This window comes from Carcharodon carcharias, chromosome 10 (genome assembly GCF_017639515.1).
Source record: "Carcharodon carcharias isolate sCarCar2 chromosome 10, sCarCar2.pri, whole genome shotgun sequence".
Taxonomy (NCBI): Eukaryota; Metazoa; Chordata; class Chondrichthyes; order Lamniformes; family Lamnidae; genus Carcharodon; species Carcharodon carcharias.
In genome coordinates this window covers 161,561,495-161,576,173 of record NC_054476.1, presented here as the reverse complement: position 1 = coordinate 161,576,173, position 14,679 = coordinate 161,561,495, and the positions used below count along the sequence as shown (strand labels likewise).

Below are 14,679 nucleotides of genomic sequence, written 5' to 3'. Positions count from 1 at the left end.
CTTTTGCAGTGGCAAAATTTTGTAAGGGTGAGATTTGTTCGTATTGGCACAGTAGGCTTTGCAGCATTTATTTGGATTAGGAGATAGTGATCCATGCTCACTGAACTGGCTTCACTGACCTGTACAATGGGCTATTGATTTCTAGTTCCAGGACAGATTCTGAAGAAGGGTTCATACAGGTTTTCATCTTAATGTATCTTTAGGTGAATCAAGCCCCGTGCAAATGAACTCATATTGCTTCTAAGTCAATAATCGGGTCAAGCTTGTGCTACATTAATATATTCAAAAATACTTGTTAATCTACCTGAAAATATCTTAATTTAATTAACTTCATACTATAAACACTTCAACCTTTTCCATATCATGGGTGAGAAAAATTACATGGAGTTTAATTGTTAAATGATAAATGTTAGTCCAAATTTTCCTTCATTAATTCCATGAAAGCTTGGAAGAATAACATAGGAGAAACTGTTTTGCACTTTGGTGTGTTCTAATTCTACTGTGTTTTTGTATCTTGATTCACAGTTTATATTTTTGTGCTAATAGAACAGGAAATGCCTGTTTTTTATAAACTGAAGAAAATGATGTAAATTCAATGCTTGGAAGTTTAAGCACTTTTTATTAACTATCAAAAATTATACTATACAGCATTCCGTTTCCTATACTCAATCCTCACATGAAACTGTAGGCAATCCAAGAATTGTCAGAACATTCCCATCAATTAACAAAGGGAAAATAAGTCATCCATCTTGGGTATATTTTCACATCACCTTATAGTGTTAAGGTTATAATGATTCAATATCCAACCAAAGGGTCAAGCTGACAGAATGGATAGCTGTTTATTTTGCCTGAATTGGAAAAACTAATAATTAAATATCATCACGAGCAATCAAAGTTAAGATTTGAAACCCTAATTTTTATTTTTATCTTGACAGTTACAGTATGCCCAGACTAAGTCATTCTTTATATCTTATGATTAAAAGACCAGCTTCTGTCTACAGTACAAGTAGTAAACTTATGACCTTAAGATCTGCATTATCTAATTGGCAGTGGAATATAAACTGTAAATCTTGAGCTCAATATGGTTTCATAATTATGGTACATTATTGTTGAAATAGAAGATTTTGAGAGTTGAGTTACTGCTTTTTGACTGTAAATGGAGATTGTGAGTAAACATTATTTGTAGCCCCCTTACAAATAGAGAAATGGTAAAATACTGTAGTTGTGCTCATCCATAGTATCCTACAGAACACCTGTGTTAACAGCTAAAAATTATTCTTGTTTTTCCAAAACAGTAAATGGCATTTCTATTGGCTTACTTGTACTGTATAACACCAATTATCCCTGTGGACTGCTGCAGCATTCTGACACCTTGTTAAATAATATAAGGTAATAGGTATTTATGCTAAAAAATAATGAATACAATTACAGGCTGAAGTTGTATCAGAAACAATATGAAGTGCAAAAAGGTGTTAGATAATGTGTCTGGAGCTGCCAATTCAATTCTGGATGTTGGGTTATATAAAATAGATGGTGTTGGGAATGATGTATTATCATGAATAGAGATAGTTTCCTGTTAGCTAGCCAGAGTTGAGAGAGATGGGTAATTTTCAGGTTGCCAAACTATAACTAGTGGAGTGCCACAGGGATCAGTGCTGGAACTTCAACTATTTACGATCTGTATTAATGACTTGGATGAAGAGACCAACTATTATAGCCAAATTTCCTGATGATACAAAAATATGTTGGAAAACAAGTTGCGAGGAGGATACAGAGTTGGCAAAGATATGATAGATAGGCTAAATGAGTTGGCAAAATTTGGCAGATGGGAATATAATGTGGGAAAATATGAAGTTGTCTAATATGGTAGGAACAATGGAAAAGCCGAATAATCCTGTAGTAAAGAATTTGAGTATTGCTGAAAAAAGAGACATGTCGAAGCATTTCATCTAGCACTTATCAGGACTAGTTGCAAAAATACCAATATTCAATGTATACTGTATGTGAAGTGAGTGCTGATTGACTAGCAATTGGACTTTGGTAGAGGTGTTGCCATGGAGAATGCACCATGATGGTGACTGACAGTTAACAGCCAAGCATTGTTTGAAATTTAAACTAGACAGCTTGACCCTGACTGTTCAAGGCATTGCCCTGAGAAATGAGTCATTGAATGGTTGTCACTTATTTTGTTTAGCTGAAACAGGTGCACTGTGTGTACATGTTCTTTCTGCCTGCAGAGAACAAGGCCCTGTGTATTATTATATGTAGCTTCCATTATATGCAAATGTGCCACACCGCGAGCCTGACTGACAATCTTAAATTGGTTATCAGAGTAATTCAAAACAGTGTCCAACATTAGATGGATTCTGCGATTGGACAACATTTGCTAAATAATCCTCAGTGTGCTAAGAATTACGCTGATGACCAATTTAAGATTAAAAACAAAAAAACTGCGGATGCTGGAAATCCAAAATAAAAACAGAATTACCTGGAAAAACTCAGCAGGTCTGGCAGCATCGGCGGAGAAGAAAAGAGTTGACGTTTCGAGTCCTCATGACCCTTCGACAGAACTTGAGTGAATCCAAGAAAGGGGTGAAATATAAGCTGGTTTAAGGTGTGTGTGTGGGGGGGGTTTGGGTGGGGGGAGAGAAGTGGAGGGGGTTGGTGTGGTTGTAACCACACCAACCCCCTCCACTTCTCTCCCCCGACACACACACCTTAAACCAGCTTATATTTCACCCCTTTCTTGGATTCACTCAAGTTCTGTCGAAGGGTCATGAGGACTCGAAACGTCAACTCTTTTCTTCTCCGCCGATGCTGCCAGACCTGCTGAGTTTTTCCAGGTAATTCTGTTTTTATTACCAATTTAAGATTGTCAGGCGGGCCGCAGTATGGTGCATTTTCATGTACTGGAAGCTACATATATTAATACATAGGGCCCTGTTCTTTGCAGACAGAAAGAACATGTACAAAAGTGTTAAATTTTGAGGCATTTTGAAGGTGGAAAAAGATGAAACAAAGGTTTGAGGTAAATGATGCATCATGGCTAAGGGCTGTGCAGCAGCAAAGCATAGTCATGAAAGGGAGTTTGGACTCTAATTCCGTTTTTGTTTCCGGGGCCGAGCTTAATGCAAGTTTAGAAGGGAGATGAAATGACCTTTAATTGCTTTTGTACATGGATCAGAATAATCATCTAGCTTGCTGAGCCACCATTTCTCGATGCAATTTTGTATTTTGCACTTCTGATGCTTCCATTTCTCATTTGAATTCTGGGCTGTATTTTCTAACTACATGAGAGTAGTCCAAAAGATTGTTTTGGTTTGTTGTTGAGGTGTTTTTATTTGTCTAGAACCATGTTTCATTACAGAAGAATTTTAACTATGTTGCATCATCACAGGGAGGGCTTGTGATTAACATATTAGATTACAAACCACTGAACTTTGTTTTCCTGCTGAGTATTTGAATTCACTTGTCTCCATCACATAAATATCATTTCATATCCCAAAATAGTCACTATTGTATAACAGGAAAGATGATACTAATACAAACAACCTGCAATTATACAAGTACTTCAATGAACAGGGCTACAGTACTATTAAACAAACATGTTAGATTAGAAAATTATATTTTATAATCATTTAGGTTTTTGATGCGACTTATTTGGAACTGTGGCAACAACAGTGTAATAGTACAATTGAAGAAATATCAAACAGGAAAAGAAGGCTTGATATTTTTGAGCAATATGTGTTTTTTTTATGGATTTGTTTTAGCAATATCTACAGGATTGTAAGCTTTTAGTTTCCTGCTTACCATTCTTTGCTAGTATACACTAGAATGTAATTATAGTATCTACTGTTAAAAGTCAGAAATGTTACGTAGAGAAATTCACATTTGGCTACATTGTGAAACACCAAAGATAATGAAGTGCCAAAAAGTCACTCTGGTCACTTACAAATCTAGGCGATTGTTCTTTGCAATACAGGTGTGAATATAAGAGATGTGATATTGGATTGATGTTTATCAGATATCTGCGCTTCAGTTTGTTCCTGTTTATACTTGCCCATTTATGCAGTACTTCAGTGTTTCTAAGTAGGAGTGTCACCGGATTTCTGCACTTGAAAACTTGTGATATCGTCTGCTTATAATAACATTTGTCATATTCCCCTCTGAACACTTCAGCCTCTATTAATCCCCCCATGACAGGTGAGAGAGGGTGTGGAGTGGTGGTTGGTGGTTAGAGTTAAATATAAGGAAAACATATCCAACACTTTGTATGCACCTATTGCTTTTTATACATTGACAGATAGGGAGTCAGGCAGGACACTTGGCTTATTTAAATTGGGCTCTTAAAAGCACAGCTGGGACATTGTTGTGGCATGGGAAAAGGAATGTGAAGCTGCCAGCTCCACATGGTAAGTGCCTTTTTGAACTCTTTCTGGGCCAGCAATAGCAGCAGTAATATTTTCTTGTTTTCCCATTGTTCACATTAATACTGATAGCTGTGTTTTTATGCACAAAGGCAGTCTCATTTGTATGACTACAGTAACTGCTTATACATTCTTTACAAAATTAACAAGAAGTGTGCCCAAAAAGTAGTATATTTTAGGGTTAATATAATCTATTTACATCTTTCCATCTACAGATGCGGGACTTATATGGATGATCTGGTTGCTTTATTTTCTTAGCATCAACAGGTATTCTGTAAAGAAGTCAACGCTTAGTAGTGCGTTAGAAATGCTTTGGATCATTTCGGCCTTCTAATGAGGCTTGTATAATAAATCAGTCCTTCATCCTGCAGAATTTTATGCAAATACTATAATTTTTTTAATGGCTAATCAAAAGATTGTTCCTGCTCCTCCTCCAAAATTAGATTTGGGGAGTCCATTTTTCTTTTCTTTTTGCAAATAAACCTAATCGTTTTGAGTTGCTTGTTTTGTTTCCTCACTTTGAACTAAGTTGTATTTACTATCTTGTCAACCCCCCCCCCCCCAACCCACCAAACTTGTCACTTGCCAGGGACTGTCCCCAAGGGTCTCCAGCTAAATAGAAAACAAATGATGGGGAGCAGTAGAGGGGGAAAAATATGTTGATTCTGTAAATCTGGCATCAACTCAGCCTGTCTGGTTGCTGCAGACGACATGACATTGTACCCACACAAAAAAAAGGTTCAGGGCAATGGGATTTAGTTGCACTTTGGATTGATTCTTGAAACTATTTTGCTTTACTCCATTGTCAACTTGAATCAATGGCTTGAACTCTCATCTTACTCTGGATTAGAAGGTTGCCGGTACAAGCCCCTAGTATAGGATTTGAGTGCATAATCTAGACTGACACTCCAGCGTAGTTTTCGAGGAGTACTGCATTATTGGTGGTGCTATGCTTCAAACAATGAAAATTAAACTGACCCACTCTCTGTATATTCAGTTGTTAGCAAACTTAAGCATTCCTACCTCCATCTACTAAAAATAAATCAATGGGTGCTTCTTTTTTGTTATTTGAGGAATCTTGTGCTCAAACGGAAGATGCATTTATATAAGTAACAAGAGTTTCAACATTTCTAAGTAATTATTGTATGGTCCATTGTTTTGGGACATTTCCGAGAGGCTGAGGTTAGATATTGCTGGGGAAAGCTGTACTTAGTCTGTACAACAGTGACTGCATCTGAAAACTAATTTGGTGGAATGTTTGAGGATTTCACTGTGGTTGGGCACTATATAACCACATGTTGTAAAATACCTAGAATATTTTGCCACAGTAGAAGCACTTTTATTGAAACTATTCTCTTGTTTATTATCTTTTAAATGCAGCAAGCAGCGGCACAATAAGCTATGGCGATCACACTCTGATAGTGACCTTTCTGATCACCGTGAGCGTAATACTAAATCTACTGTTGACTTAAACAGAAGGGACAGTACTTCCACTACAGAAATGCCAACTGATCCACTTACTGAACATCTATGTCAGCCCCAATTTTCAGATGTCCTAGATACAATTTTACCTGGAGTCCATGAGGAAAAAAATGAGTTAACTTTTGGAATCAGTGCAGAGAATGAAATACCTTTAAAATGTAACCCCGATGACATGCACAACGACATCTCTTCTGCAACAATGCCAGTATCAGTGACCTCCAAGAGTTGTGCAGGTTGCAGCTCAGATACTCTTCCCCTCCAAGGCTGCCACTCTAACCAACCAGCAGAAGTTTTGTCACTGAATGGACTTTTTTCTTCACCTGATCATTCCTTGGTGGTGTTTGATTTAGAAGTAGATGAATCAGAAAAAGATTTTAGTTTAAATTCAAACAACATTTCAGCGCCATTACTTGAAATTACACCCCTGCTAGAAGATCATAAAGCTTCACAGGAACTGGTTTCTCCAGTCTCACCATCAAATGTAGATGCTGGAATTTGCAACTTAAGTACTGATCGAATTGACTTCTTCAGTGCCAGAGAAAAATTCATTGAGCTTTCACAGGAGAATGGGGCTCGAGCCCAATCACATTCAAAAACTGAGGAGCTTGGTGGAGGGAAATACTGTGCCACAAAAGTGGCTCCACAGGAAACCCTTGAGAAAGAGCAGCATATTGCAAATGGCCAGGAACATATTTCGTTGGATAACGTGGCTCATGCAAGAGATAAATGTATGGATAATGATGCAGCATCTAATAAGGTAACAATACTACACTTTTTGCCAATGCAATTTATTGAAAGTAACTGCTGATGAACTGAGCAAAATGTCCCATAGACCTTTAAAATATTTCGGCTTCAGGTGCTATTTCAATAAAATGTAACATATTTAATTTCTATGCATTATGTTTGTCCTCAAGCATTATCATCTTTGTTCACATTGCACCTGTCTTCCATTATATTTTTGTTCTGACTTAGTTCTGTTTCCAGTGTGGTTAGTTGCCAAATATGTTGGCGACGTTTGTTGGGCTGGAGCACTACCATCCCATTTCCTAGAAATGGGGTTTGAATCCACCCCAGACTGCTGAATTGCAAGTCTCTCTTTCTCTCTGCCACATGTATGAAATTACTTTAGGCGATGTTCCTATTGGTTGTAAGCCTAGAGGATAAAACTGCCCACGTTTGACAATGGTGTAAGTTCTAAGAGTGCAAAAATTTAGGACATGAAAAATACAACATTGGTGCAGTTGGCAGTAACTTAGTCAGGTTGGAGTTTGGACCACGTTGGAAACAGTGAACAAAGAACAATTTTTGTTAAAGGCTGCACTCCTTAGAGCGCTTAATGTTGCCAATAGATGGCAACTACGGAAAGCTGCTCCATACGATAGCACTCTCATATCTTGCCATGAGCACAGAAATAGGGCCATCAAAAATAAATTAATAGACATTCATGTATGGTACCGTCCTAGTTCCTACTGATGACAACTTAATCTTGTGAGCTTTAATACTGATCAATTTTCCACCATTCAACTCTGAAGAGTGCTTGGGAAAGAAGAATTCTGTTTTTCTTCCATCTGGGATAATGTTTATAATGTTAATGGGTGGAGCAGTGAGAAAGAGAACTTGAAATTTCAAGATAGATACTAATTTTTTTACTTGAGTATTTTGTAATTCATCGGGTAATTTATTGTTGCATGTTTTGTGGTAAAGAGTAAAGTTTTTTTGAAAATTATCCCTTTCCATGTATCATCAAAGGTGTTTACTTCTCTGGGGATTTGCTCACTTACGTGGAGATCAATAAAATATATATGGTTGTGCTCATTTTGTTTTCTCCTTTCCACAGGAAAATCTGATATCAAAATCATCCAGCAAGAAGTCTTCCTTAACGAGGTCTCAGTCATTAAATGTTATTTCTGTGAAAGAAATAGTGACAGGAATAGAGTCCTGCCAGAGTTCAGGCTTGTGCCAAAGCAAGATGGAAAGCGTCGCCACTAACCAGACCCAAACACCAAAGAGGAATACAGTTCATGAACTACCAGCAGATTTCCACTGGCTTCCTGAAAGCGGCAACACTGCAAAAAACCTTTCTGCAAACAGCTCTTTAGTTGCTGAAAATGATTACAAAAAAGCCAGTGATTTGCCTGAAGCCAAGGACAATACATGTCATCAGGTGCATTTAACAGCCAAGAGCTATGAGGAGTACCAGGAGACAGCCATTAAAGAGTCTGCACAGGATGGAAGCACAGGTCAAGAACAGGTGCCAAAATGGTGTCCTGGCTCAGTAAAACGTGCAACCCAGGAGTTTGAAGAACGTTTAAAACAAGAGCAAGAGCATCAATCATTGGTAACATTACCAATCCGTAAAAATTCCAGAATTGATGGAGCTGCAGCTGGTGAATTTGTGGTGACAAATAAGAGTGAGGTTATTTCTCCTGAATTATCTTTATTCAAGGATAAAGGAAAAGAAAGGATTGCTGAAGACCAATATTTGCTATTCGAGCTTAGTGTATCTCAAAATCAAGAACCGGTCTCAGACTCGCAGGTGCGTGAGATAGAACATCCATTAAGATCAAGGCTGGAAATGGAACAAGCTGAACCGGGCTCTTTGAGTGCTGTGGAACATAGGACACTTCACTCTTTTGAAAGCTCTGAGGAACTGGATTCTTATACCCAGCTTCCAAAGAAAATTGAAATCATTGAATACACCCATGTATTTAAGCCATCAACATCTCAAGAAGACAATGATATCTTTTCCTTGGCAGGAGAAGAAACGATCATCATTGAAGATGAATCTTCAGGAAAGGAAGATAAGGCTATCATACAGTCCGCAAATGATCTTGAAATAATACAAGTAAAAACCACTGATGCTCCAAGCCAGCCACAACTATTACCATTATTGGATGCTGTAGGTTTGGCCCAATCCCACAACAAAGAAATTGAAGGAAAGACCTTCAAATCTAGTAGTCCTTCAGAAGAGCTTGACAGCTTCTCAGAGTATGAAATTGCTTTATTTGTCAGTGACGCAACACGTTTGCCATTAAAAGACTCAGAGTGTCAAACACCTGTACTACACCTTGAAGGCGTCACGGAGTCGAGTACAGATACTGATGCAGAGATCCTTGGTAAGGAATATTCGGGGCTTCAGGAAGCTGACACCAAAATGACATCTTTGCAAAGAGCAGAAGGTTGCTGCGTTACTCTGCTGAGTCATGAGGATTTAGAGTTGAGTTTCAGCAGATTTGATGAAAGCATCAGAGAAATGCAGGGGATGTTAAATTTTTCAAATCATGATCTTAGCTATGGCTCCAGCAATGACGGCATAACTTATCTTAACAGTACCCTGGGGGTTAGTAATCAGCGATCAAAGGAAATTGAAGCTAAGATAAGGCAGGCAGGCCTCACAACTCCATCACAGATGAAACGTTCAGCATCTATTGCTAAACTGGGTTACCTGGAGCTTTCAAGGGATGATTTATTTAAAAAAGGCTTGGATAGTTCTGGGACTTGCGAAGCATTTTCTGACTCTATCCAGAACACACCGGGGGCTGTGCGAAGTGAATATAGAACTGAGTATGCTGTGGAAGATGAGCCCAGCAAAAAGAAATGTGTTTCCATCTCTATTCTCCAGCAAAGTCATCAGCCCACAATGTGTTTTGCAGAGCAACTTAAAACATCAAAAAGTATTGTACAAAGCAAGCCTGTAGAGAAGCCTTTAATTCAATACGCCAAAGCAGTTGAGCCAACTCAAGAGGATCCACTGGCAAATACAGAAGAGAATCTTCCACAGATAAATCCTTCCTCCCCTTCTGACACAGATGCACCCTGTCCCACCCCACTGACAGCTATAGCACCTCGACAGCACCATCATAGAAATCATTCGTTAAAGCGATTAAAAACGGCTAATGAGAAAAAACGCACAACCAATCCTTTATATAATACCATGTGACCCTAAGCCCAAAAGCTAGGCTTCCCTATGAGAGGCAGATGTTTTTCAAAGGAACATGCACTTTACAATTTGTTTTCTATATACTGTTAAATGTGGGTTTTATTTTCTCAATGACTGCATGTAGACCTTGGACTTCTGGCTTTTTTTTTTTATTTCTGTAGCTGGTTTCGACTTAAAATTGTGTGAAACCAAACCCTTTAACTACAAGATCTTATTTAAAAGAGCACACCAGCTAACACGGAACAAGCTTGCAGTTAATCAACATGTTGTTTAACATACCTCTAATTGAAATCAGGGAAAAACTGCTCTATGTGATAAGTTCTGTACTTTTTATTTTACAAATGTGATGTCACCTTTTGCTTTTAAATAACATTCTTTCCTGCCATACATTATGTACCTAACCTAATCCTCCTGCTCAGAGAAAATACTGACCATTATGATTTTATAGTATCAATACCTTTACTGATACAATTCTGGGTTTCTCTTTTCTTCCCCCTCAAAAATACTTGTGTAGTTTTGTGAAAAATGGCTGTTGAGCCCTTGTGTTATAGTGAAACACGGTATAAAACAGAATCCAGATTGCACTATCCCTTAATCATCCCCAAGCTTGCTGAAAGTAAAATTGAGATAACTCTCTTCGCAGGGCTGTACAGAGACTGTTAGCTGCAATATTTTTGACCTGCTGAACTCTTCTCATTTTCCATCACAATGAAATGGGTTTACAAATGGTTTTTGTGTTAGTTTGTGTGTTCATTTTAAGGTGGTCTACATTCAGGGTTAATGTGAATTATTACTTGAACACTGCAGTGGGCTTTTGATAAGACCTTCCACATCAGTTTAAAGGGGAATCTTTGTAACAAATGCCTTTTCTTTATATTCTTTTTGTGTATTCTACCCCTAAAGTGCCATCTGTTGGTCCAATGGAAGGACTTGAATTCATCCCGTGTAACCAACTTTAATAGGGAATCACTTCTAATGTGATTTCTCCTTTAAAGAGAGAAAACTTGTAATTTTTTTTAGTTTTATAAATTGCTGGTATGGTATTTGTATTTTGTTGAAGGGGTGAATCTAAATTTGCTGTCTTCATCCCTGTTACATGTATAATATTCAACATTTCACCTGTCCACCAACACCACCCCCCCCCCCCCCACCACCCCCCAACCCTGCCTGGGAGTACATTTGATAAAGCCAACAATTCTTATTTTAAACTGGAACTATTTTAATTACAATATGCCATCTATTTTTACTTCAATTTGGTTACAGCAGCAGGAACGTCAGCATTTTACTTGGGTCAATAGACACTCGTACTACTAGGAATAATTTAACATTGCTTCATCCGATAGTACTGCGATACCTAGGCTAGAAGTTGTACTGGAAACTTGTGGAAAATAAGTTGAGAATATCAGTAGTATTTTTGTAATAATGGTTTTCTCCCATGTACATAAAGTTTGCAAATATGACTGTTTTCCTGCATTCTCATGTAGTCTTGTTCTGCCCCGCCTCTTAAAAATTGCACAGTTATACTTGGTGTAATAAAAGCTGTAAGCACTGCTCATATTCCATACATTAAATTGTTTATCCAATTTTAGACAACAAACACAACTTCCTGCAGAACTACTAGTTACATTTTATCGTAGTCATTATTAATGTGCTCTTGGGTTTAACTGGGATATCCTGGATAAGTGTATCTTTTTAATAATTTAAAATGCTGTGTAACTGGCACAAAAACTAAGCAGAAGCATTATAATAGATTCAACAAATCTCAATCACTTTGAGAAATAATTGTGGAAAAAGCTGTAATGTCTAAAACACAAGATATTTGGAACATTCATTAAAAATTATGTTTAAATCATGATAAAAGAGTAAAACAATGGAATTTTGGGTTCCAGTTATAAACTAGCATTATTTGTTCTCTATACTTAAGAGAGCCACTTTTGTGTTTTTGGAAATCTACATCGCATGCTTTTTTTTTAAAAAGATATGCGAAATACAGTTTTCTCTGTTCATGTTCCCTTTCCTTGAGTACATTGCTGCCAGTTCCTCCCAGTTGGGAGAGTGGGTGAAGGCTGTGCTGCCTTTAACCATTATCACTTACATATTTTTTTATGAGCAGATGACCATTCAGGCCGAGCAGCTTGATTATGCCATTTTTTTTGGTCACTCTACCTTGCCGGCAGTCCCATTTCATCTAGTGTCTCACCTTAGTACTGAACCCAACTCAAGTCATAGCAACCTGTAGCACGTAGAGCCGGTTAGGATGGGTTTGCGCACTCATTTAGACTGCTGGGCTGTTGTTGAGTCTGTTTGGTTTGATTTCAAGATCCCTGATCAAGATTCCTGTCTGTCCTAACCCGAAATCATGCAATTAATCACTGCTTTCAAAGCGTAGCAAATTAACCAGGGCGTTTACAATTTTTACTGACTTGTTTTTAAAAACTCCAATCTCCACAAGCTCCTAGTACTGCTGTATATCCATTTTTGTCTAATTATGGCTTCCGTTGTAAATTAAAGGAAGATATTAGACTGATAACCAAATGAATTTTGCCTGGAACATGATGTGAAATTATCTGCTAGGAGGACCAGACAGCACATTGATGCTCAGTTTGAATACAGATGTCATGAGTCTGGAGCCTGCTATTGGAATTTGTTTTTCAAACCACTGCAGTTCAACAACTTTTAAAGGGCATTTTTATATGTGGTCTTTTTAAAATGTGGTTATTATATTGTTTACATTGTGAATATTTGAGCTGTACATTTTCTTAACTTATAGCTGTACCCTACATGCTGTGTGTGTGCCGTCTGTTGCCTTGGCATTCAGGTTTCACATTTGGTTCATACTAGTGAAACTGATTTTTACACCATTGTTTGTTCAAACAAAAATGTAAATTATGTGACTGCATGTGCTGTATGGATACAACTTCATTTTTAAGTCTGTTTTTGTAATACAGTAGTATGAGTACCACAATACCTAGCTTTTTAAAAAAATCTAGTACGTTATCTTCCGCCGTATGGCACCATCTTTCAAGTCTATCATAGTACGGAGTATTTGTTATGGCACAAGTCATGACAGTGCCTTCAAATAAATCTGAACAAACCATTTACAATAGATCAAGTAGAAACACTTGACAATTTATTTTGTTCCACAGGCTCTGTTGCACAGACTGTAGTTTTCACTTCATAACTTAACTTCATGAGGCTTAATCAGTCTACTTGACAATTTGCAGTTTCTGTCACTGGTCCTACACTTCATGTTAGATTGTCACTGTATGCTATTTTTCATGATGGGATGTTCCACTGTACAATAATTTTTTTATTGCAAGTGTGCTAAGTTGCTTAATGTGAAGTAATGCACTGTTGTATGAAGTACAATGTTCTTGTTACAAAATTAATAAATTTTTATTTTGGAGGATGAATTTCTTTTTTGCTTATATAGACTGTTAATTAAATTTAAAAGATAAAATGCTGGTAGCATATAACTCCATATCTCCAAATTAACACTTTCACATGTCACTCTGGGTGAAGATTAATAGATGCTTAAAACTTAATTAAGTTTCATATGCAAGGTTGAAGCTATCCTATTTGGCTCTCATCAGAAGCACTACACCTTAGCTGTTATTTTGTCCATCTTCCTGTTGGCTCATTCAAGCTGCACAATCTTTGCATCCTGATTGCATTAAGCTTCAAACTCCATGACAAAAACTACCCATTTCCACCATAATATTGATGCAACTATGCATACTCTACCTACACGGTTTTTGTCACCTCCAAGCTGAAGCTCTACAACACTCAGTAGCCTCCTGAGCTCCACCCTACACAAATTCCTAGAAAAGCTCCTTTGCCTATTCTGTAATAAATTTGCTTTCATTACCAACCTCCACCCATTAACAACCTCATTCAGTCATCTGCTTCATGGCTGCGAAATTCCCTACAATTTTGCAACCGCCCAATTTGTGTACTCTGCTCTTCATTGCCTGATCATCTACTCGTTGTCACCCCTTTTCACCTTGTGTTCCTCCTTCATTGATCAAACTTAGGTGGTCACTGCAAATATGATGGGAATTCACTGCCTGGCTTAGTGGTGGAGGCAGAAACCCTCAACTCTTAAAAGATACCTGGATCAGCACCTGAAGTGCTGTAAGGCTATGGACCAGGTGCTGGAATGTGGCAATAGAATGGCCAGCTATTTTTTCTTTTTCAGCTGGTGCAGACACAAGGGGCCAAATGACCTCTTTCTGTGCCGTAACTTTTCTATGGTTCTACATCCAAAGGCTGGACTATGGACGTTAGATTCCCTGATATAACTGCAAAGTGGATATTATTTCTTCATAGCCATCTCTTGATCTCATCCCGCGCTAATAAGCTGTGTTCTTTACCTAGGCCACTGGACCACATATTCCACACATATTAATCCATAAGTCCACTCCATCCTTATCCATCCAACTCATGTTTTTGCCTTTCTCTGATGATGAACTGCTGGAAACTGGCAATTTTGGCATCGAGGCCTCTTGGTAGTCTCTGAGCAATGTTGGTCTCCTGTCGCAACACTAGAATGTTTCATTCCACAAAGCAGCTCCACCAACTAACTACTGCTCTGAAACCATTGTTGGATTCAAATTAAGTGAATGGGCAAAATTGTGGCAAATGGATTTGAGCGTAGGCAACTGTGAGGTCATCCCTTGGACCTAAAAAGGATGGAACAGAGTACTTTTTAAATGATGAAAAGCTAGAAACACTGGAGATCAAAAGAGACCTGGGGTTCCACATACAAAGATCGGTTAAAAATCATGAAACTGTCATGAATGTGTACAGAAAATAATCTGAAAGCTTTAT

At 37.9% G+C, this 14,679-nt stretch overlaps 1 protein-coding gene across 4 annotated transcripts in view; it reads left to right on the top strand.

Annotated features, from left to right (window-relative positions):
- Window positions 1-13,256, top strand: part of ssh2a (slingshot protein phosphatase 2a) — a 178,571-nt gene extending 165,315 nt beyond the window's left edge. For all 4 annotated transcript variants that reach the window (XM_041198101.1, XM_041198100.1, XM_041198098.1 and 1 more), the window contains 2 exons: window positions 5,808-6,666; window positions 7,747-13,256. In XM_041198101.1, the coding sequence (XP_041054035.1) occupies window positions 5,808-6,666; window positions 7,747-9,849 (2,962 nt within the window). In that variant the 3' untranslated portion in view covers window positions 9,850-13,256. The remainder of the gene's footprint in view (window positions 1-5,807; window positions 6,667-7,746) is intronic.
- The last annotated feature ends 1,423 nt before the right edge of the window (window positions 13,257-14,679 follow it).